Below are 26,128 nucleotides of genomic sequence, written 5' to 3' on the forward strand. Positions count from 1 at the left end.
GTTACAAACTCTCTTCAGAAATGCATACATTTCTCCAGCTCTTGTGTAGGTCATTTAGTGGGGCGAGACTTCTTCCTTGAAAGCAGTCTATTCTCTTTTCAGTCTGCTGGCTTTTTGTGTTGGGAGGGTGTGGTAACACTGCACCCTCATCATCAGAGAGGAAAGGCAGCTGAGTCTGCTAGTTGCTGGCTGGGCCCAACTCATTTCCCTGCTCAGATAGCAATCTGTCTGGTGACTTTGGATCTGACTGGTCATTGTCTGTTGGCACTTCTGTAGCTTGCTACTTGTCCTTAGTCTCCTCCTCTGACTCTGAATCTGAGTCCACCATGGCAGGGACCTACCTTTTTTTAACATAATGACATCCAACCAAGTAATCACTCCCCTTTCTACCTCTACACCACAATAAATCTTAATACATTGTAATGCCTATTTTGAGTGCTTAACTCTGAACATGGACTTCTGCCATCATTCAGGAAGCTTTGCTTGTCCACAGTTTTTGTAGGAAAAGAAGCAATTGTATATATGGGTGAGTTCAATCACTGATTTTTTTTGTGAAGTTCTGATGGTTTTATTCATGTCAGCACAGTGGAAACAATATGAGAGATTTTAACTATATGTTTTATTTATTGGAAAATATAGAACTATTCCAGTTTTTCCCTCCATAAAAATGTATTGGAGTGCTCATTTTCCTCAAACAGGTATTTTATTCTATATGCAGTATAGTCCTATAAGCGTAATTATACAAATGGAAAACCCTCGGAGGACCATAATACAGTTTTTTTTAAAGTATCCATTTAGGGCCATTGTTTTTCAGGATTTATTGTCTTCTTATCTGAAAGGTTATGCAAAAGAACAATAGAATTCATGTCTGCTGCAAGACAAAATATACTCATTGTTCTGCCAACATAACTGCCAGGAATGTGAGGAAGATGTCTATTGTCCTTGTCAAACAGATAATCACAACCTTTGGACATATTTCACTGTCTGCCATAATGAATGACCGGCATTCTTGTTCAGTAGGTTTCATACCAAACATATGTTTCATTGTGACAAAATGCATTAATTAAAACTGTTTAGGGCAGGTGAATAAAATGTGCCACATCTTTCTATTTGTTATTAGAAGGACTACCAGAAGTATTAAAAAATGAATAAAAAGTCCTCAATGACAAAGACATTGTGGATACCTCTAAAATAACTCAGCACACGCCTTTAGTTATTGCTTCTAGGTAAAGGTAAAGGTTCCCCCGCACATGCGTGCTAGTCATTTCTGACTCTAGGGGCCGGTGCTCATCTCCGTTTCAAAGCCAAAGAGCCAGCGCTTGTCCGACAACGTCTCCGTGGTCATGTGGCCGGCATGACTAGATGCCAAAGGCGCACGGAATGCTGTTACCTTCCTACCGTAGTGGTCCCTATTTTTCTACTTGCATTTTTACGTGCTTTTGAACTGCTAGGTTGGCAGAAGCTGGGACGAGTAACAGGCGCTCACCATCTGATCGACAATCAGCGTCCTAACCCACTGAGCCACCGCGTCCCTCTTATTGCTTTTACAGTGTGTGTATTTTCCTTCAAATTAGATGTATAGGTAATGAAATGTGTTCTCTCTATAGATGAATCAAGGTTTTCATTCAAGGGCAGATCAAGCTGATAAGATGAATTGTAGACCTCAACTTGTGTAGAATCCACAGGTTACCAGTTGTGCAAACATTGCAATATTTATTCTGATAAATTGTTATGTCCTAATGGCAACAGCCTTTAAAAAGATAGACTGAGTTATGAATTAAATATTTAAAATAAATATTTAAACTGAACTGGTTGACTATAGATTTAATATTTAATGACATTATGAATTAGAAAAGGCAGTGTGATTACCGATTAAATTTTCCATTAGGAAAAAACCAAACTTCAGTCACCACCTGCCAGCTTTACTTTTCATATGAAAATGGGAATAACAATAATAGTTTTATTTTGACATATATACCCATATTTTCTTTTGAATTAGAATTCAACATCTGAAAGTGGTGAAAGGATTCTCCCTTTTGATATTTTTTGTACCAAAATGTCACCTTAACATTACTCCCCATAAGTTGGAATTCTATATTATTAGGCTTCTTAGCTCATGAAGAAGGCTTCTAGCTATTGCTAAGCACATTGATTTGTGCTTTAAATTGTAAGCCGCACTGAGTCTTCGGAGAAGGGCGGGATATAAATGGGATTAAAAAACAAACAGTAAATTCTAGGCCATAATGGGGACTGGGACTTTTGTGACATCATCAATATGACTTGGAAATGGCAAATATTCCTTGCCATTCCTCACATGCTGACATGTACATGAGAACATGCTGCCTAAATGGGACTATTTTTGTTGGAGTTTCACAAGCTTAGAGTTTAAATCTTATGTTACTCAAGAAAGGAACCCATCACACACTTTTTTGTGGGGAGGGACTGGGGCTACTTAGAAATCTGTCATGGATTTAGTATATCTCCAAATACTGTGGTACAGTAAGCTACAGAAAAATCAACAGAAAATGTGCTGTCCCTTGTAATAAGTTGCATTTAAATAAGGTATGGGAAATAGTTGTGGAAAAAAAAATATACACTGAGATAGTGTTATACTAATGGCTTGGGTCCGGGATATCTGAGGGAAAACCTGCTGCTGGCATCAAGTTCCCTTCGTCCTGTGCGCTCCCACAGGGAGGACCTTCTCAGGGTGCCGTCGGCAAAGGATTGCTGGAGGGCGACACCCAGGGGGAGGGCCTTCTCTGTGGGTGCACCTGCCCTTTGGAACTAGTTACCCGTAGAGCTCAGGACTGCCCCAGATTTTTGTTTGTTCCACCGGGACCTGAAGACCTGGCTCTTTGAGCTTTCCGGCCAGGACTGAGAACTTTTAATTTTTAACTTATTGTAATTGGGGTTTTTAATTACAGTTAAGGGTTTTAGATTCAATCAAGGATAATTTAATTTATTTTAATTTGTTATTAACTTTTGTATTGTTATATTGTCTTAATTGCCTTGTGAACCTCCCTGGGTCCTACGGGAGAAGGGCGGTATATAAGTTTAATAAAATAAATAAAATAAATAAATACTAAAAAAAATAATTCCAAAATATGACAGCTAAATTGTTCTCTCTCAGCCTGGTTCATTTTACAAGGCTGTTGGGCAGGAGGAATGGGCAGAGGAAACATTATGTCTGCCACATGAAATGGTATAGGGCAGGGATCCCCAACTCCCGGTCCATGGACCAGCCAGCAACCGGTCCACACAAACAAGGAAAGCCCCATCTACAGGATGCAGGCAACACACAAAACCACACACCCTCCGGTTCGTGGAAAAACCTCTCTCCACGGAACCGGTCCCTGGTGCCAAAAAGGTTGGGGACATCTGGTATAGGGTTTCCTGCCTAAGTAGGGGGTTTGACTAGAAGACCTCCAAGGTCCCTTCCAACTCTGTTATTCTAATGTCTAAATCTAATATCTTGAGCTTCTGAAAGAAAGAATGAATAGAAATCTTAGCAAATAAATAAGATAGGCAAGTTTTTGGCAGGCAGCATGTTTGGAATCATATCATAGAATTTGAAATGATCATTTAAGCTTGTGCAGAAATCCAGAGGAAAACATATCCGGCATGTCCAGCTCAGCTTTAATGCATGAAAAGCATCAACTAGCTCTTTTGAGTAATTAGTGGCACAGTCTCCTTTTGGCAACTTCAGTTTGATTAAAATGCAGAAAAGGAGCCTGTTTGCTCCAGTGAGTAAGGTGTCAGACTAACAGCAAAGAAACCTCTGTATAGTCTTGCCTTAAGTACAGAAGCCAGTTGATGTTTCTTTCTCAGCTCTAGAAGATGACATGGCAATGGAAATGTTGCCTAGAAAATTCAGATTCAAATCTGACTTGAAGGGGGGTGGGGAGTTTAAATATCCTTACAATGATTAATTGGACTCTGTATACATCTCTCTCTCTCCCTCTCCCTCCCTCCCTCTCTCTCTCTCTCTCTCTCTCTCTCTCTCTCTCTCTCTCTCTCTCTCTCTCCCTTCCTCCCTCCCTCCCTCCCTCCCTCCCTCTCTCTCTCTCTCTCTCTCTCTCTCTCTCTCTCTCTCTCTCTCTCTCCTGCATTTATGTGCTTTGTAGGAGTAAGAACTTGGAGTGTATTCATCTCTTTAAATACGCAGTAAAAAGTATGCCTGCGGATTTAAAAAGCAACAAAAACACCCTGCATTTTTTTATAAACAGTAACAAAATCCTGGCTAAATCATTTATCATGTACTTTTCAGTTATTTCCAAAAATAATGCTATTCCGGTCAAAAGTTAAATGACTGGAGCAGAACTGCTATAAAGGCAATTTCAACCATTCAGATGCTTTAGGGAGATTTTAATTGCCAACATCTTTATATGAAAACTGAATTTTGCTTCATTATGTTCTTTTGTTTCAAACTAAAAAGATTATTAGCATTAGCTGTTTTAGCTTAGAAGAATGCAAGAATAATACTGGACATCACTAGCTCTACATTACTTACTGAAAGAACAATATAAGCACAAGTGGCTAATAAGGACCATTTCTGTTAGAGAAGATAATGTGTGGGTGACTATTTCAAGATTTATATTCTTAGTAAAAAATTGCTCAACCATCCAATAATTAATCAGTGAATACTGATTAATTGTGAATACTCCAACACTGGAAGTTTTTAAGAAGGGAGTGGACAGCTGAAATGGTATAGGTCAGGGTTTCCTGCCTGAGCAGGAGGTTAGACTAGATGACCTCCAAGGACCCTTCCACCACCATCACCACCACCACCACCATCATCATGCAGGGATCCAGATTAGAATTGGTACTAGAGATTATTGTCCAGTGTGTTCTTGAACACATAATGCAAAAGAAAACACCTGACCTCTGTTAGTAATGGGTCCTTGGATGAACTGCACTTAACGATTATGTTTCCCCCCAGCCATGAGTGGCATGGTGGCCTAGAGCAGGGATGTCAAACTCACAACGTCACGTGACGTGTTGCGCCATATTGTGACTTTTTTCCCATTGCTGGCAATGGGGTAGGCGTGGTTTTGGCATGACGCATCCGGCCTATGGGCCGGCAGTTTAACACCCTGGCCCAGAAATAAGGACACATGGAAGATTGAGAGTTCAGTGCTACAGGATTGATACAGGATTTGCATTTGAATCAGGAGTCAAAGAGAAAATACCTGCTGCAAACACTGCATAGGCATCAGGAAGGGCATCCGGCCAGTAAACGCTCAGTTCCATTCTGTCAACTTGATTCTACCCCAAATAAAGGGATTTACAGGGTCATAAGAAGAAGAAATTCAACCAGAAAGGTGCCTTCCTGTAATTTAAGTTATCATTACATATTTTAGGCTCTAATGAAATGTCTTTCAGATTATTTGGAAATATTCATTATTTTCAGTTTCCCTTTCTCTTGCAAGAAATATTGTTCAATCATTCTTAGTTGTGTGTGGGTTTTGTGATTGTTCTTTTTACCCTTGTTCTAATATGACACAAAAACTAGACACAATGCAATAAATGATTAGTATTGCAGGCTAACTCTGCCCCCAGCCAGGAGTTCAATCCTGACCAGCTCAAGGTTGACTCAGCCTTCCATCCTTCCAAATTTGGTAAAATGAGGACCCTGATTGTTGGGGCCAATATGCTGACTCTGTAAACTGCTTAGAATTGTAAAGCACTATGGCAGGGGTTGGCAACCTTAAACACTCAGAGAGCCACTTGGATTTTTTCCAGAGGGAAAAAAAACATTGGGAGCCGCAAAACTCTCACGCGCATGCACAAGCGTGCGTGCAAGGGGGAAGCTTGATTGAAGAGTTTAATTAAAAAGAAATAGAGGCTGCTGTGCATGAATTCTCTCTCTCTCTCTCTCTCTCTCTCTTTCTCTCTCTCCCTCTCTCTCTCCCTCTTTCTCTTCCTCCTTCTCTTTCTCTCCATCCCTCTCTCTCTTTCTCTCCAATCTTCAGCTTACCTGGCAAGTTGGCTTCACTCTGTTCTTAGACAAGCTGACACACATTCTTATTGGGCTGGCTCTTCTGCCCTGCTTTCTGCTGCTTCCTGCTTCCTGTGGAAATGCAGCAAAGGCAGGAGCCCCACCCAATAAGCTTGTCAGCTTCTTGGAGAACAGCATGAGTTACACACACAAACACACACACACATACACACAAAGAGAGAGAGAGAGAGAGAGAGAGAGAGAGAGAGAGAGAGAGAGAGAGAGAGAGAGAGAGAAGGGAAGTGCAAGTGCCTCTCTCTGCCTCTGTCTGTCTGTCTCTTTCTCTCTCTCTGCAAATGGCAGAGGAGGACTGGGAGCCGGACAAGAAGGCTGAAAGAGCTGCATGCGGCTCCAGAACCGTGGGTTGCCGATCCGTGCACTATGGGGTCTAAGCGCTATACGGGTGTCAAACTTGCCTCATCACATGATGTATTGCGACTTATCAACTTTTTTCCATTAATGGAGCTGGGGTGGGCACGGCCTCCGTATGATGCAACCAGCCTGTGGGCCGGCAGTTTGACACCCCTGCTATTGCTAGTAGCCATGCCACACTACTGGTTGTTACTCAGTTTGGGATCAGTTATAAAACCCATGACTTTCTCTCATGCATTGTCACAAAGCCAAGTATAATCTATCTTGTATCTATGGTTTTCACCTTTTTCATAAGTGAAGAATTTGTGTTTTGTCTGCATTTATTTTCATTCTGTTAATTCAAACTCCATATCTTATCTTTAGGTTTCTCGCTGCTTCAGTTAGTCATGGGGCAGCTGTACTGCTATTTCTGATTTGCAGAGCCAAAAGGCTGTAACAGAAACCTTTCTAATGTATTGGGCGCAAACAGCTGTTGTATATTAACTTCATTAAGAATTTTAAAACAGACCCTTATATTTTGTGACTACAGATTCTAAAAAACCCAACTGGAATGCACAGACCATGCTGGGCACTAGACTGAAGATGTCTGCTTGAAGCTTTCAGCTTTATTTGATTAAAGCAATGGGATTCTTTTTTCTGCTGGTTTGCTCAAATACAAAATGCCCATTTAATATGGATACGTGGGGCTAAGGAAGCACACACGTTCTTTTACCCTCCAAAACAAATTAGTGGCTGTTTTTATGTCAGCATACATTCAGCATATTGAGATCAACCAATTAAAAATAAGTAACATATTTAGCTGAATGCCATTTTGGTTTCTCCAGTAAATTGGGCTATAAATGAAACGGTGTTATCATGACGTTCTCATTTTTTATGAGGCACATTTTCCCCTCCCAATAATTAAATGGTCATTTTCCCTGAAGAGAGGAAAGAAAAACAAATTAGCTTGATTCTAAGGACGTCAATCTCCATGTAATTCTTGTAATAGTGAATAATAACCTAATGGTTTATTTCTAACTTTCACCATTGCTCTTTATAGTTAATAGAGCTTTATGAAACTAAAAACCTCTTGAGGTAATTTTAATTTAGAGGAACCTACGAATAGATAGGTAGATTAGAATTCTGCTTGGATTTGTAAGCTTCTGTATCTGGCTGTGTCAATTTTTTTCAGGATACCTGTTTATTAATTTAATGCCTTTGGCATTAAAGCAGACCTAACCCAGGTCCTCAGAATTAGATATCATTTCTATCTCTGTATTCCTCCCTGATTTATGACTGATGTCCCTCTTCCTTCTCATCCAGATTTAAAATCTGAACATAACCTGACAAAGAAAGGATTGCTGCAAATGTTGCATCCTATTTTAGACTAGCAAATTCAAGGAATATATTCCTTTCAGCAACAGCATCAGTTGGTACAGAAGTTCATCAGTTGTTTAACATTTAAGAAACTAGCTAACAAAGCACAGTTATTTTAAGAGAAATTTAGCTAAAACTATTTTGATAATATATTCTAGTTATTTTTACACCATTTCATAGCTCCTAGCTGATTTCCAAAAGCTATCAAGATTGCATCTGATTAATGTAAGAGTTATATGGAAAGGCATATGGTGTCATTCCAATGTGATCTTAGGCAATTTTGTATTTATGTTATGACTTTGCACATGGATATGGAAGGAGCAAAACTTGCATGGTAACAGCACCATGTCTGTTCTATCACTTTAATGAAAATGTAGGGTCCTTCAGATGCTTTTACTAATTAATACTTAAATGGAAGAGTAGGGTTGCCAATTAGATTGGGAACTCAAAAGTATCCTGAAAGAAAAATGATAAACCACATTACGTTCATTATGTCCATTACGTTCCTGGGGTTGACCTCAATTCAAATCATTTTCATTATTTTAATGCACACTGTATGGACTTATTATTATTTTTATTATATGTTAGGGTTCCAATGCATGTCCATGAAATATATATACTCAAGAGACTCGTCACTTGTGTGCTTTCCAGAAATCATGATTTGGGAGCTAAGCATGAATATTGGTTGCACACAAATTATGCACAGCCTCTATCCAGCTAGTTGTAAATTAGAATATAAGCACCCAACACTGCAATGCTACATTAGAGAACTCTGTTTCTCTGATAAATGATTATGTTTTATTTAGATCAGTTTAAGGTGTCATCAAATTCATTCATGCACTAAAACCTATCTGAATTGCAAACCAAGATACCTTGCTTCAATTTCTTTGCCTAAATAGAAATAATTATGTTCTACAGATTATGTAGATTCTGCTCAGCTACTCATGCTCCACTGGGTTTTTAAAACATGGAATAAAATAAAAGAGTTATGTGCAATATTTGAGTTTAGAGCTTTGCATCTAATGTGAGCATTCTCTCTATACCTGTATGTTCAGGTAATCCTTGACTTACAACAGTTTGTTTAGTGACTGTTCAAAGTTACAGCAGCACTGAAAAATGTGACTTATGATCATTTTTCATAGTTAAGAGCTTTGTAGTATCCCCCATGATCATGTGATGAAAATTCAGATGATTGGCAACTGGTTCATATTTATGACCATTGCTGTGTCCCAAGGTCATGTGATTACCTTTTGTGACCAAGCAAAGTCAATGAGGAAGCCAGATTCACTTAACAACTATGTCAAGGAAGGTCGTATAAAGGGACAAAATTCACTTAACATATGTTTCACTGAACAACAGAAATTTTCGGATAAGTTATGGTCGTAAGGCGAGGACTACCTGTAGCTCCTTAGGGAGCTGAATCTTTTACAATTGCTATACTATGCAGAGAGTTCTGACAAAACATGATCCACTGGAGAAGGAAATGGCAACCCACTCCAGTATCTTTGCCATGAAAACCCTATGGACAGTACCAAAAGGCAAAATGATATGACGCTGGAAGATGAGCCCCTCAGGTCGGAAGGTGTCCAATATGCTACTGGGGAAGAGCAGAGGGCTAGTACTAGTAGCGCCAGAAAGAATGAAGCGACTGGGCCAAAGCCGAAAGGACGCTCAGCTGTGGATGTGTCTGGTGGTGAAAGGAAAGTCGGATGCTGTAAAGAATTTTTCTCCATAGGAACCTGGAATGTAAGATCCATGAATCAAGGAAAGCTGGACGTGGTCAAACAAGAGATGACAAGACTGAACATCAACATCTTAGGAATCAGTGAACTAAAATGGACAGGAATGGGTGAATTTAATTCAGATGACCATCAGGTATACTACTGTGGGCAAGAATCCCTCAGAAGAAATGGAGTAGCCTTCATACTCAATAAAAGAGTAGGAAAAGCAATACTGGGATACAATCCTCAAAATGACAGAATGATCTCAGTTCAAATCCAAGGCAAACCATTCAATATCACAGTAGTCCAAGTCTATGCCCCAACCACCACTGCTGAAGAGGATGATATTGATTAGTTCTATAAAGCCCTACAGCACCTTATAGAACTAACACCCAAAAATGATGTCCTTATCATCATGGGGGATTGGAATGCTAAAGTAGGAAGCCAAAAGATAACGGGAATAACAGGCAAGTTTGGCCTTGGAGTACAAAATGAAGCAGGGCACAGGCTGATAGAATTTTGTCAAGAGAATACGATGGTCATAGCAAACACTCTTTTCCAACAACCCTAGAGACGGCTCTACACATGGACATCACCAATCGGTCAACACAGAAATCAGATTGACTATATCACGGGTCGGCAACCCGCGGCTCCGGAGCCGCATGCGGCTCTTTGAGCCGTCTCCTGCGGCTCCCAGCCGCCCGGTGCGCGCGCACCTCTTCGAACGACCAGAGGTCGAAGCGGCAGCTTTGTACACGGGCCGCGGCAGCTTCCTCAAACAGCGGCACCACTGCCCCTTCGCGCGGAGGTACGCGCGCACCTCTCCAAAGGTTTGGGGAGGTGCGCGCGCACCTCCGGTCGTTCGGAGAGTTGTGCGCGCACCTCTCAGAATGGGCAGGGGCGCCGCTCTTTGAGGAAGCTGCCGCGGCCCATCTGCACAGCTGCCGAAAGCTTTGCAGACGGGCCGTCGCTGTCGGGCAACCGGGAACCGGTTCCATCTCACTTTTAAAAAAATGGCAGCCGCGTCCATCCGCGCATGCGCAAAAAAGCATTTTGCGCATGCGCAAAATGTTTTTGCGCATGCGCGTGCATGGACACATGCACACGGCTCCCACTTTTTTAAATTTGTGATGGAACCGGTTCCCAGTGGCTCTTTTCCTTTTTTAGGTTGCCAACCCCTGGACTATATGCTCTACAGCCAAAGATGGAGAAGCTCTATACCAGGGGTGTCAAACTCAATTTCATTGAGGGCCGCATCAGCATTGCGGTTGCCCTCAGGGGGCTGGGTGGGTGTGGCCAGGGTGGGCGTGGCCTACTGGGTGGGCGTGGCCAGCTCTACATCGTTGGCATCAAGGGTGCCTATGGGGGCCTGGGCAGGAGTGGGACAGATCTGGGGGTCTCTGGCAGAAGGAGGGTCTCTGGGCCAGGGCCAAGGCAGCGGGGGCCGTTCCCTCACTGTTTCCAGGATGGCTTCACGGGCCGCATGAAACCACTTCGCGGGCCGGATCCGGCCCCCAGGCCTTGTGTTTGACATGTCTGCTCTATACAGTCAGTAAAAACAAGACCAGGAGCTGACTGTGGCTCAGACCATGAGCTTCTCATTGCAAAGTTTAGGCTTAAACTGAACAAAGTAGGGAAAAGCACTAGGCCACTCAGGTATGAATTAAATCATATCCCTGTTGAATATATAGTAGAGGTGACAAATAGATTGAAGGAATTAGATCTGATAGACAGAGTGCCTGAAGAACTATGGACAGAGGTTTGCAACATTGTACAAGAGGTAGCAACTAAAACCATCCCAAAGAAAAAGAAATGCAAGAAAGCAAAATGGCTGTCTGAGGAAGCTTTGCAAATAGCTGAGGAAAGGAGGGAAGCAAAAGGCAAGGGAGAAAAAGAAAGATACGCCCAATTGAATGCAGAATTCCAGAGAATAGCTAGAAGACTTACAAATGCTTTCTTAAATGAACAGTGCAAAGAAATAGAAGAAAACAATAGAATAGGGAGGACCAGAGATCTTTTCAAGAAAATTGGAGCGATGAAGGGAACGTTTCATGGAAAAATGGGCATGATAAAGGACCAAAATGGCAGGGACCTAACAGAGGCAGAAGAGATTAAGAAGAGGTGGCAAAATTACACAGAACAACTATACAAGAATGAGCTTAATGTCCCTGATAATCATAATGAGGTGGTCACTGACCTCGAGCCAGACATCCTAGAATGTGAAGTGAAGTGGGCCTTAGAAAAGCTGAGCAACAACAAAACTACTGAAGGTGACAGTATTCCAGCTGAGCTATTCAAAATCTTAAAAGACGATGCAGTAAAAGTGCTACATGCAATTTGCCAGGAAATTTGGAAAACTCAACAGTGGCCACAGGATTGGAAAAGATCAGTTTACATTCCAATTCCAAAGAAAGGCAGTGCCAAAGAATGTTCAAACTATCGCACCATTGCACTCATTTCACATGCTAGTAAAGTTATGCTTAAAATCCTACAAGCTAGACTCCAGCAGTATGTGGATCGAGAACTACCAGAAGTACAGGATTTCGAAGAGGTAGAGGAACTAGAGATCAAATTGCCAACATACGCTGGATCATGGAGAAAGCTAGGGATTTCCAGAAAAACATCTGCTTCATTGACTATGCTAAAGCCTTTGATTGTGTGGATCATAACAAACTGTGGCAAGTTCTTAAAAAGATGGGTGTACCAGACCATCTTATTTGTCTCTTGAGAAACCTATATGCGGGCCAAGAAGCAACAGTGAGAACTGGACACAGAACCACTGATTGGTTCAAAATTGGGAAAGGAGTGGCAAGGCTGTATACTGTCACCCTGCCTATTTAACTTATATGCAGTGCACATCATGAGAAAGGCAGGGTTAGAGGAATCAAAAGTTGGAATTAAGTTTGCCAGGAGAAATATCAACAACCTAAGATATGCAGATGATACCACTCTAATGGCAGAAAGTGAAGAAGAACTAAAGAGCCTCTTGTTGCGGGTGAAAAAGGAGAGTGCAAAAGTTGGGTTGAAACTTAACATTAAGAAAACCAAGATCATGACATCCGGCCCTCTCAATTCCTGGCAAATATATGGGGAATAAATGGAGGTAGTGACAGATTTTATTTTCCTGGGCTCCAGGAGAGTCTAAGGGGACCCAAGGTCTGCATCACCTTTGTTTGAGATAATGCTGCCCTATCCAGAACCTTTTCTAGAACTGAATGTCATGATTTATTTATTGGGGGGTTCCTCCATGTTGTTGGAAGTTATCCCTTCAGACTGGACTAGTATCAAGCTCTAAGAATTTTATGTACACGTACTTACAAACTACACCCACTCATTTCCATACTGCTTTCTCATTTCTTCAACCTACCAGTTCCAGCAATCTAAAATATTTGAGTCCTATGACAGTCAGTACTGTTTAGGGCAGGAGATCCCTGCTGGAAAGAATCAGTCTGGTGCTGAGCAAGCTTTGCAAAAATATAGCACATTGACTGCCTTTAAAATCATGGGAATGTTAAAGAACAGCCTGAAACAGACTATGTTAAAAAGAAAATGGTACTGTAATTCTAGTTAACATTTGACTATAGTATAATCTTTTATTTGTGTTGTAATTTTGAAATACTCATTGGCCAGTAAAGTAAATGGGGGAAAAAAACTTTAAGCAAGATCACCCATGTAAGCTTTGGAGATAATATGTATGAATATTGTCTCAATTTAAAAGGAAAAATTGGCATTAGAGCTGTGGTGCTGCAGTGGTTAGAATGCAGTATTGGCAGTTCAGTTTTCAGCGGCTCAAGGTTGACTCCGCTTTCCAACCTTCTGAGGTCGGTAAAATGAGGACCCAGATTGTTGGGGGCAATAGGCTGACTCTGTAAAGTGCTTAGAGAGGGCTATAAAGCACAGTGAAGTGGTATATAAGTCTAAGAGTGCTATTGCTATTGCTATTATTGTATAGTATGTTGTAAAAACATTCCTGGTAGTTCTGCTAGAAGAGGCCTAGAGCAATACCATGAATATATTTCTAGACTGCCTTTATGAAATGTCTGTCACTCTATTTTAAAATGTTTGTCCATTAAAAGCTATCCCAAACCATAGTGATGTTTCAAAACTTTTACATACATGGCATATTGATAAGCAGTGAATTCAGTTATGAAAGCTTAATGATGCCCAAACTCTTTAAGGTATAAAACTTTGAAACGACAACAATTCCTGAATTTGGGGCCCAGAGCTATATTCTTGAAGGTACACAAAGCTGAGATACACTCTTGTGAAGTCTAGAGGGGGAAAAGGATTAAAAATATATAAAGGCAATAGGGAAGTTGAGCCTCAAAATTTGCAAGTAGATGCCTGGAGGCACAAGGCAAAGGACTAGTAGCATTTGGGAATATAAATGAGAGAGAAAGAGAGAGGTTGAGAAATCTTACTGCTGAAAATTCTAGTGAAAAACTTAAGTCAGAAAAGGAAAATTAAAGTATTTGGGTGACCTCAAATTGCCCAAGATGCTTTGAGTAGGTGTACTATTCTACCTTTCGTAAATTAAAAGCAACCTAAGTGCAGATAAAAGGGACGTGGTGGCTCAGTGGGTTAGGACGCTGAGCTTGTCGATCAGAAGGTTGGCAGTTTGGTGGGTCAAATCCCGAGTGCTGCGTAGCAGAGTGAGCACCTGTTACTCTTCCCAGCTTCTGCCAACCTAGCAGTTTGGAAGCACGTAAAAATGCAAGTAGAAAAATAGGGACCACTACGGTGGGAAGGTAACAGCGTTCTGTGCGCCTTTGGGGTCTAGTCATGCTGGCCACATGACCATGGAGATGTCCTCGGACAAACACTGGCTCTTCGGCTTTGAAATGGAGATGAGCACCCTAGAGTCGGAAACAACTAGCACACAAGTACGGGGGAACCTTTACCTTTTTTTAACTGCAGATAAGAAAGCTTTGATTGGAGGTGGTATGGGATTGAATGGCCAAAGCAAGCATTCTCATAAGAATTTAAGACCTGATTTCATTTGTATTGTTTCACATATTATCATATATTATTTTATTTGTTGTAAGTTGTAAGTTGCTCAGGGTTTGGCTTTAGTTAAGTGGCTATACAAATGTTTTTTAAAAAGAAATAAATAAACGCAGAAAGTATTACACTAACAAATGAAAAGAGTAAAAAGGGAAAATAGAGACTACATTACAGAGTTGCAAAATATAAAATTATGTTTGTTTATGTTTGTTTATGTTTTATTTAATTTATATACCGCCCTTCTCCCTGGGGACTCAGGGCGGTTCACAGGGCATATAAATAAAATACAATACTATACAAAAGTTAAAACAAAGATTAAATCAGTGCCCAATTAAAAAAACAATAATACAATCTAAAATGACAATTTAAAACCCAGCTCCCCATCAGGCCAGACCGGCCAATTCAAACAAATGGGTCTTCAGACCACGACGGAAAGTTCGGAGGTCCGATGCCGTCCGGAGCTCCACCGGCAGTTGGTTCCACAAAGCCGGGCCACCCACAGAGAAGGCTCTCCCCCTGGGGGCCGCCAGTCGGCATTCCCTGACCGGAGGCACCCTGAGGAGGCCCTCTCTGTGGGAACGCACGGGGCGGAGGGGAGTTGAAGCCGGCAGCAGGTGGTCCCCGAGGTACCCCGGACCCATGCCATGTAGGGACTTAAAGATCATAACTAAAACCTTGAACCTCACCCGGAAGACAACTGGTAACCAATGCAGCTCGCGGAGCAAAGGTGTAACATGGGAGTACCGGGAAACTCCCAAGACAACTCTCGCGGCCGCATTCTGTACCAGTTGGAGCCTCCGAGTGGTCTTCAAGGGAAGCCCCATGTAGAGAGCATTACAGTAGTCAAGGCGAGAGGTCACGAGCGCATGAGTGACCGTGCACAGGGCATCCCGGTCCAGATAGGGCCGCAACTGGCGCACCAGGCAAACCTGGGCAAAAGCCCCCCTAGTCACGGCCACTACATGATCTTCTAGGGTAAGCCGTGAATCTAGGAGGACTCCCAAGTTGCGAGCCCTATCCACGGGGGGTAAGAGCTCACCCCCCATAGAAAGAGATGGAACATTTTGAATGTCCCGGGATGCCGGAATGCACAGCCACTCAGTCTTGTCAGGGTTGAGCTGAAGTCTGTTCCTCCCCATCCAGACCCGAACCGCCTCCAGGCAACGGGACATCACAGCGAGGGCATCACTGGGGTGGTGTAAGAATTTATCAACTACTAGAAAAAGGAAGGACATTCCACTGTTATTCTTGCGTGTCATATTCAATTGGAATGTATGTAAAGAGAAACATGTTACAATTTAGCATTTTAAGACTAAAGGTTAGAATCGGATCAGAAGCTGACCAAAACAGTGAAAAGAATAAAAATTAACAAGAATTTCTAACTAATCTGAAGGAATCCATCCTTAACGTTATTGCCAGGCAGATAAAATCTAATGCTTTAAAATTTTACATTAAAGGAATCTCAATATTACATGCAGCAAAAGGCTATGTTCAAAATTATAGTACCGTACTGTTTTCCCTATTAAATTAAAGTTAGTATCAGGATATTTTTATATTACATTATTTTTGACTTGAATGCATATGCTCAAAGCTTAAGCTGCCAGTTTTCTAATGAAGTTTAAATATAAATTAAGGAAATGGTATAAGGTTTCCTGCCTGAGCAGGGGTTGGACTAGATGACCTCCAAGGTCCCTTCCAACTACTTCTTCTTCTTCTTCTTCTTCTTCTTCTTCTTCTTCTTCTTCTTCTTCTTCTTCTTCTTCTTCTTCTTCTTCTTCTTCTTCTTCTTCTTCTTCTTCTTATTATTATTATTATTATTATTATTATTATTATTATTATTATATTGTAATGAGAAGCATAGCAACTTAATAGTTGTTATAATATGCAAAGCCAACTTAATACGCTTTGTAGAATATATACCTCTGTGATACTTAATAGAGTACCAACTACCAAAAAAAGGAGAGTCAACATTTACAACTGGTTTCTTCCTAAATTCTGGCAAAATATTTTTTAAAAAATTGTTAAATTTATGATGTTGCCAGTATATATGGAAGAGCAATCCATTTTGTATGTTACAATTCTAAAGTTTTTTAGTATGATCGATTTTAGCAATAAGCACTTGTGTAACATACCAATGAAAAACACTCAGCTTTTTCTAAGTGTAATAGTCAATAGAAATGTAATATTTAATCCCTATTGATATTCTTATTATTACATTATTAAGTGTGTTGTTTAAATTCTCCATCTGTTAATTGATAGTCTTTGACTTGTTTGGTTCTGAATCATATAAATAAATGACCTTTTATTGCATTTGCAATATACTTTTCAGTATTTTGATTATCGCTGTTATCTTGTAGTGGCACAAGTTCAAAATTCACAATACAATGTACTGTTTTGCCTCTAAAATTATGTACCGGTAATCCAAAGAACATGTAAAGAGATTTTCTATAAAATGATTAGGTTTATGCTAGGTATATATAAATAGTGGAACAATAGGAAGGAAGAAACACAAAAGAAATCAAGAACTGAAATAGTTTTTGTGTATGATGACTCCCAAAATTGTCTTATTTGATAAAGTATTATACCCATGAAATGCTTTATTAATACCACAGTTATATATTAAGAAAGTATGTTTATGCTTAAGTAGCTATTTCAGTATAATAGTAACATTTTAAAATTTGAGACTCATCTAAAATATTTAAACATATTGATTGATAAGAAGCTATCAAATTCTTCATTAAGATTGCAGGACAGTGCCAGTAATCAATTTCCATGTGTTTAGTAAAATACTATAATAAATATCTAAAATATTTATTTAACTAGATTTGATTCTTTTTAAAGGATCTCCATATTCATCTTCTGCAACTATCAGTGTATAGTGATAATGCAGAATATAATGGGGACATTTTTTAATGCTTTGTCCATGTGGGGAGAGTCCTTCTGCATGTGGAATTGTCTTTATATTTGCCTTCAAGGATTGCAGATGGTAAAATATTGGCAATAACTTATAGATAACACTTTACAGGGTTTTATATTTACCAGACCTAGGCAGCAAACCTGCAGATAGTCACTACAAAGAAACAAAGAGGTGCAGAATATTTTTTCCTACCCTCAGTAAAGATTTTTATTTATTTATTTTGCAGTCAACACCTAGTACTCCTAATATTAGATTGCTGAGTAAATGTTACAAACATTTTCTTCCTTTAATGAAGATACATATATTGGAAAGAAAAGGAAGAGATTGTAGCATTATGAGATGGAATGCTACAATTTGGTTCAAACATATTATGGGAATGAACCAAGGTATTTATGAATATTTCACTTGTGGGCATATATAAGTAACCTCTTATGTAGGCTGACATAGCCTCTCCTGTTTGCTTGGTGACCTAAACCATCTCATTCATTTTAGAAAAAAAGTGAGCTTATTCCTTAAGCCATTTTGTGAGTTTGTCACAATATGTTACACTGGAATTTTATGGTGGGTTGGAAGACAGAAACCTGAAATAAGCATCAAAGATAAAGGCTTTTGCCCTGTAGGAGTGCAACTGTAATGGATCCTAATAATCAAGGAAAAGAAAGCTCGTAAAGTTCATTACTTTCACTGTCTGAACACTGATGTGTAGAAATACACATTATCTAGGAAACTATAAACTGAGCTCAAACTTTGAGTACAGGAAGACAAAAATGATTTTAGGAAGAGTAACTAAGTGTCTGACTCAAAAGACAAAAATAAATTCTACATTGGAGATCACTGGGGAAAAAAAGAAAATTGCCTTTGTTGTTATGTTTGTTACAAAAGAATAGTGTGTCTTCACACAGCTATAAACATTTTTAATCATAGCATTCTGCAAAAAGTATTTAAAGATGTAAAAATCTATCAAAAACATGCCTAACATGCCTAATTCCGATTAATTTTTCTGACTCAATAGCATTTTAACTACTAGTGATGTCCTTGATCAAAATATTTGTCACATTGCTATCATTAGTTGACTTTAACTGCATGCACAGAGTTTAATTTATTACATACCATTCATTTGTCTTTAATTACATGCAGGCAATGCATCTAGTGAATTTGTGACACATATTGCATTTTATACACCTCAGCCGTATCCATTTATCAACTGGAAAAGACGTTTAGCTACGTGGTAGATTATATTCTTTGTATGAAAAAACTGCCAGTATCACACCATAGCAGATATTGTGGAAATCATTTGGAAACTGATGATAATTATTGCTTTTGGCAGTGATTCCACTAAACTGTAAAGAGCTGTGGTCAGAGTTGATGGGAAATTCTTTCAAATGTTCATAAGAAATACAAAGCAGCCGTAAAGAAGAAATCTACTATTGCAGACTACTGTATTTCTTTAGAGAAATCAATAACTCCGAAGGTTACAATTTATAACAGATTTCTCACTTTTTCAGGATGCCTTTTGATCATATTCTGAAAGTTAGGGTTTTTTTTAGCTGTATCTATTGTTCAAGTACATTATGGTTTTAGATTAATCCTAATATCAGCTTTAAACTATATTTCAACCTGAGTGCATAGAACAGAGTTTGTTGAATTTCACTGTAGATTGTTAGTGTACCACATCTCTTTTTCTGAAGCTTTAAAAAGCCTCACAAAAGATTTTCAATTTTGTAAACAAAATTCCGTTCCCTGCCCCTCTAACTTCACTCTTGCTATCACAGGAGTGGTTGAATGTAATATTAAAAATAAACAGGAAACCATAAAATACGTGCTTGGAAGTAATTGACTATCATTATAATAAAGTCCAATTTAGGATATATGCTCCTTTATTAAGCTCGTGGTAGCACCGTAGTTAGAATACAGTATTGGAGGATAACTGCCCACAGCCAGGAGTGTGATCCTGACTAGCTCAAGGTAGACTCAGCCTTCCATCCTGCCAAGGTCAGTAAAATAAGGACCCAGATTGTTGGGGCCAATATGCTGACTCTGTAAACCGCTTAGAGAGGGCTGTAAAGCACCATGAAGTGGTATATAAGCCTAAGTGCTATGGCTGAGTGCTATTAAGGATATATCTGTCCTTCCCAGAAAACATCGTTCTATCAGTATCTTTCTCTATAAGAAAAGAAGGGAGGCAGGAGGAAGAGAATGGGTAATTAAAAGAAACCTAAATGATTTAATAAATAATTAAAGTGATTATATGACTGCGGCTTCGCTCACAGATAGACACATGCAGACAAGTCAATAATATATATAGTCAGTGAAAATTATATTACTGCTTTTCTGATTTCTTGGTGAGCTTCACAAAGGACAAATGTTCAAGATTGTATGCTTTCTTGGAATCTGGTGCAAGATTCTCTTTCAGAGTGGCATAATTATGTATTTTTCACCAAAAATGGTACAGTAATTTCCTTTAAGAAATTAAAAAAGGAAAAAAATGAGTAAATTAGATCTTGAAAATCTGTACCTTTAATCCTCATCATTAGCAGTATATATATATATATATATATATATATATATATATATATGGATCTCATAGTTTCTGAAAATAAATTGTTCATGTTTTCTTATCATTTTAATTCTAAACAGTATATAGCAAGCAGTTGTATGCAATACATTAGCTTTCTTAAAACTAATATATATATATATGTGTATGTATATATGTATGTATATGTGTGTGTGTGTGTATTTGCTTTAAGAAAGCTAACATAATGCAGAATGCAAATATACTCTAAAATGTAAGTTGTTTAAAGGCAGTGAAAAACATTTTCTTTTGATAATATCCCTTTTTATAATTCTTGAAAATGAGTAAAAAAATTCCTTTCAAAATTTTATATTACAGTTCCTACCCAATTTCACAACAGTTGATATGTTTTTACTACTGCTTAATGCTGCTTGCAGCGAAAGGTGTCCAGTCTATGAATATGCCATTCGAAATTCATTTCTAAGATAATAATAATAATAATAATAATAATAATAATAATAATAATAATAATAATAATTTAATTTCTATACTGCCCTTCTCCCGAAGGACTCAGGGCGGTGTACAGGGCAATACAATAAAAATACAAAATACAAAAATTAAAAAATATTAAATATTACAGCCCAATTCAATACAATTAATACAATAACATTAAAATACCCCTAAACCCATCAGACCAGGCCGGCTTGTTCAAATAGATATGTTTTTAGGTCACGTCGGAAGGAGCGAAGGTCAGGAGCCATCCGGAGCTCCACCGGTAAACGGTTCCACAGGTCTGGCGCGCCCACAGAGAACGCCCTCCCCCTGGGGACCGCCAGTTGACACTCTTTGACCGACGGCACCCTAAGGAGGCCCTCTCTGTGGGAGCGCACTGGACGAAGGGAAGTTGATGCTGGCCGCAGGTGCTCCTGTAAGTAACCCGGACCCATGCCATACATAATAGCTATACATAATATGGATGATACACCTCTTAAATACAGCAGTGCCTGAGCAGTGAAATGTTTATTTTTAGATGTCATAGGAACTTTTTGCTTTTATAAAGAAAAACATATGGAAGATCTGATAGTCTTGTGATAATAATTTCTGTTCTTTGTTGACAGATGGAAAGGTGGAGGTTACAAAAGAAGGAGTAAAGCTGTGTACTATGGGGCCTGGGAAGGTGTTTGGAGAACTGGCTATCCTATACAACTGCACCCGGACAGCTACCGTCAAAAGTAAGATTATTTGAAATATTTAATATTTAACCCCAAACAATTGTTGACAAACCCTGACAAGTCAGTCCAGATATCTTCCAGTTATTTATCAGTGTTCCTATCTTTGAAAAGAAACAAGAGGTTTTATACAGTTTGTCATTCATGGGTTTTTCCCCCCCTTTCAATCTTGTAAACAGAATATGAGGATTGGGCTGTATAAATTAATGCTTTGCATGTCAGACTTATTTATTTGCTCATTCATTCAATTTATATGGCTGTTAGATGATTCTGAATGGATAACACAAGTTTAAAACATCAAATACAAAGGAAAGAGCCTTGGTGGAGCAGTGGGCTAATGCCTCCTTAAGTAACACCAGCTGCCTGCAATTAGTGCAGGTTCGAGTCTCACCAGGCTCAAGGTTGACTCAGCCTTCCATCCTTCCGAGGTAGGTAAAATGAGGACCCAGATTGTTGGGGGCAATAAGCTGACTTTGTAATAATGCCGCTGGGGGGGGGGGGCGAAAGCCCTAATAAGCAGGCATATACATAGAATGAAGGCTACTGCTAAGCACATTGATTTGTGCTTAGAGTGTAAGCCGCCCTGAGTCTTCGGAGAAGGGTGGGATATAAATGGGATTAAAATAAAGTAAAATAAAGTGATAAAATAATAAATCATAACAAAATAAAACATACTGTATTGGAAATTAGAATACTATTTGTATAGTTACAGCCGTCTAGCACTTAAGTGAAGAACAGTTTTTAAAGGCCAGCAGGTTTGAGACAAATCAAATTTCAAACAATATTTAACAGAATATAATTTAGACTAGCTATATTCTGTTGCATAGTTCAAGATCACCCAACAGATTTTCCATGCTTCTATTGTCTCAAAAACCTCCACCGCTAAAATTGTTGTTTTCTATACAGAATAGGACAAATAGGAAAATAAAACAGGTTTACGGTAGTAGATGAATCAAGGAGCCTGGTAGAAAACAGAAGCTTAAGTGCAGTTGGAATTGTTGATTAGCTTGTCATTTGTTATATCACCTTCACTTTAGTAGCCCATTTTCTTTTTTGTACCTAGGGCAGGGGTAGGCAACCTCAGCTCTTTTATGACTCATGGACTTCAACTCCCAGAATTCCTGAGCCAGCCAAGCTGGCTCAGGAATTCTGGGAATATAAGTCCATGAGTCATAAAAGAGCCGAGGTTGCCTACCCCTGACCTAGGGCAAACAATCTTTCCAGCAATTGTTCACATTTATTGTCTGTTATTGTTCCATATGTAGTATTTCTCACACCTACTGCCTTCATGCTTGGTGTTTTCTTTAGGATGTTTTTCTGTGCATAATTTTATTTTATTTTTTAAAATGAATCTTTATTTACATTTCGTGTTAAAAAAACACCATACACCAACAAAGACAAAAAAACATTTACAATATACAAAAAACGAAGAAATCAAAAGATTGAAAACCATTTCAAAAATTTCACATTATATCTACTTCTAAACTAACAATTATATTCCACTCATTAAGTCTCTTATAACCATTCAACTCCAAAGCTTATTCATTAACAAAGACTATATCACTTCATTTTTGACCAACCTCCAAGCCACCCTCATTTCTTTAATCTTTTTTCCATCCAAATATACCATTTATTCCATGATAGAAATGCTGGTGTCTCTTCTTTACCCTTCAACCTCTTGGTCAATGTGTCTGCTTCTGCACAATCAAGTATTCTCCTAATTATAACTTCATCCGGCGGGGTATGATTTGCCTTCCAAAATTGAGCATACCCCATCCTTGCCGCCGTTAAGATATGTAAAACCAAATACCATATTTCCTTCTTAATATTTCCAGGCCTGGAGCCAAGCAGATACGTCTCTGGTTTAAGATCAACTAAACACCCTGTGATTTCCTCTATCCATTTTTGGATCCTCATCCAATATCTAACCACTTCCGGACATGTCCACCATAAGTGTTAGTATGTGCCAATCCCTTTACCACACTTCCAATGTGCATAATTTTAGAAGCACACTATTCTTTCCTTATCAAAGTGGTGAGGTGAGAAATAGAATTTTCTTGAAAATGAAAAATTCTGCTAAAAACCCCCATCCCCCCCGACCCTCCCCTCCCCAACTCCCCCCTCCCTCTTCCCTCCCCGTACCTCCCCCCCACCCTCCTCCCCCCCCCGGACTTCCCAGAGCTAAATACAAGGTATATATATATAAAAACAATCATAAGCAACCATATACTAACAACCATAAATTCTAAAATCCATCACCCTCTAACTTGTATAAGAACAAACAAAACTTAACATTATTAAATATATATAAAAAAGAAAATTGGAAAAGAAAAGAAAAAACACGAAAGAAGACTTATTCAAATGCTAGATAAAACTTCTTAACCCTATACTTATTCTGGATAAACTCAATCCACTTTCTCCATTCCATAATATAACGTTCTTGCGAGTGATCTTTCAAATAAGCCGATATCTTCGCCATCTCTGCCAGGTCGGAAACCTTTAAAGTCCATTCTTCTATGGTCGGCAGCTCCTCTTTCTTCCAATATTGTCCTATCAAAAGTCTTGCTGCCGTAATTAAATTCAGCATCAACTTAGAGTCCACCACTGTAGCATCAACAATTATTCCCAACAAAAAAAATTGCGGACAAAACTTTATCCTTCTTTTAAAAATCTTCTGTATATTCCACCAGATTTTAATCCAAAAGGCCTTAACCTTTTTACATGTCCACCATATGTGAAAATATGTTGCATCTTCAGCCCCGCACCTCCAACACTTAGGCTGATAATTCGGGTACATACTTGCAAGTTTTTTAGGATCTAAATGCCATCTATAAAACATCTTATAAAAATTCTCTCTTAAGTTTTGAGCTTGAGTAAATTTCACATTCCTCACCCAAATCTTCTCCCACATATCCATAGTAATAACTTCCTGGATATTTTGGGCCCATTTTATCATACAGTCCTTAACAAGCTCTGTTTCTGAATCAATCTCAATCAGTGCAAGATATATCCGTTTAATGTGTGCAGGTCCCTGATGTCTAATTTGCTTTATCAAATTTTCATCAATCGTTGCAAATCCAATTTTCTGGTCTTCTTTCCACCTGGCCCGTAGCTGAGTATATTGAAACCATGTTTGTACAACCTTCTCTTCTCGCAAGAAGCTATATGATTTCAAACACCAAACATTCCTTTCTAAACTTAAAATTTCCTTGTAGGTAGTCTCATCGTGTTTGAAACCAGCATGTATATTTTCTATTGCGTGTTTTGGAATTGCCCACAATGGTATCTTACAACTTAGCTTATGTCTATACTTCTTCCAAACTCTCAGCAATGCCTGTCTTAGAATATGCGTCCTAAACACGGTACCTACCTTCTTATCATACAACAAATATGCATGCCAGCCAAACAACAAATCATGGCCCTCAAGATTTAATAACCTCGATTGCGTCAAGTTAATCCAATCACTTATTCCTACTAATGCAGCAGCTTCATAATATAATTTGAAATTAGGCAATTTAAGGCCACCTCTCTCACGAATATCCTGCATAATCTTAAGTTTAACTCGTGGCTTTTTCCCTGCCCACACAAATTTATTGATACCACGCTGCCATTCCTCCAAGTTAGAATCTTTCTTAAGAATTGTATTGTAAAACTTTTCAATAAAAAAAAAAAAAAAGAAAATGAAAAATTCTGGAATGAAAATAGGCAGTTTTTAATTTGTGACCTTCCCCACTCCCGGCCTTGTGGGGATTTTAAACCCACGACCATTATTTGTCTTCTACTGTAAGCAGTGCCTTCGTGTGTAATGTGGTTTGGAACGTTAACAAGTGACTTCAGTGTAATTTCTCCTGCTCATTAATGCATAAATAAGTGAACAGTAGTCATGATTGTAGTTAGTTTTATTTCCTTTCCAAAGTGCTTTGACAGGGAAGGTCACTTAGTTAGCACTTGGAGCAGTTTCAGCAAAATCTAGATGAAGAAACTCAGTTCTTTGAAGTACCGACTGCTATTTAAGAAGGATTATTGACTCATAAATTTCAGTTATTACGTTATTTCTGAAGCTCTGATTGGAACACCTGCTTGTACTTCTGTCTGCATGATAATTCAATTTACTTGTTGGAGCTCTGGAAAGACAGATGTTGGGAGAAGTGATAATGGTATAAAAATAAGGATAATGTGAAGCGTTCACTTTTAAAAAGAAAAGTTGAATATACAATACTTGAAAAAGAGTATTAGTTGTGATAGAGCCCTTTCCCTCCTTAAGGCTTATTTAAGCCTTTGATAGAATAGAATAGAGTAGAATAGAATAGAATAGAATAGAATAGAATAGAATAGAATAGAATAGAATAGAATAGAATAGAATAGAATAGAATAGAATAGAATAGAATAGAGTTGGAAGGGACCTTGGAGGTCTTCTAGTCCAGCCCCCTGTTCAAGCAGGAGAACCCATACCATCTCAGACAGATGAATGTCCAGTCTCTCCTTAAAAATTTTCAGTGATGGAGCACCCACGATTTCTGGTGGCAAGCTGTTCCACTGGTTGATTGTCCCCACTGTCAGGAAGCTTCTCCTTAATTCCAGGTTGCTTCTCTCTTTGATCAGTTTCCAACCATTGTTCCTCGTCCTCCCCAATTTGTGAAGTCTAATTCTTTTTCCATTGGAGGTTTTAGCTTTGGGGTGTGCAGTTCAGGAATCATGAAAAGATTATATCATGATCCAAAAGTATGCACGTAAAAAACAGCCTTATATAAAACACTTTAAACAAGAGTACACTATTCAAAATAGCACCCAAAAAAAAAACCACCTCGGAAATTATCATCTCAGTATGTCAAACTAAATGAGTTTCAAAGCCCTTTTAAACCCTAAAACTGATGGAGTTAAATTTATATGTCTGAGCAGATATTTCTAGAAAATTCTATATTAGTGACTGTTCCATCTTGAAAATGGAAATTTTGGGTTCAGTTGTTGTCATAAGTCAAGACTACCTGTACTATATATGAAATAGTCTATATTTCTCTT

The 26,128-nt window shown here is 38.9% G+C and overlaps 1 protein-coding gene across 2 annotated transcripts in view; it reads left to right on the forward strand.

Moving 5' to 3' along the window:
* PRKG1 (protein kinase cGMP-dependent 1) overlaps positions 1 to 26,128 on the forward strand; it is a gene marked incomplete at both ends in the record, with an annotated part of 850,316 nt that overhangs the window by 424,549 nt on the left and 399,639 nt on the right. For both annotated transcript variants that reach the window (XM_083364786.1, XM_083364785.1), the window contains one exon: positions 20,999 to 21,112. In XM_083364786.1, the coding sequence (XP_083220912.1) occupies positions 20,999 to 21,112 (114 nt within the window). The remainder of the gene's footprint in view (positions 1 to 20,998; positions 21,113 to 26,128) is intronic.

Source organism: Vipera ursinii (assembly GCF_947247035.1).
Source record: "Vipera ursinii genome assembly, chromosome: 5".
NCBI classification, from domain to species: domain Eukaryota; kingdom Metazoa; phylum Chordata; class Lepidosauria; order Squamata; family Viperidae; genus Vipera; species Vipera ursinii.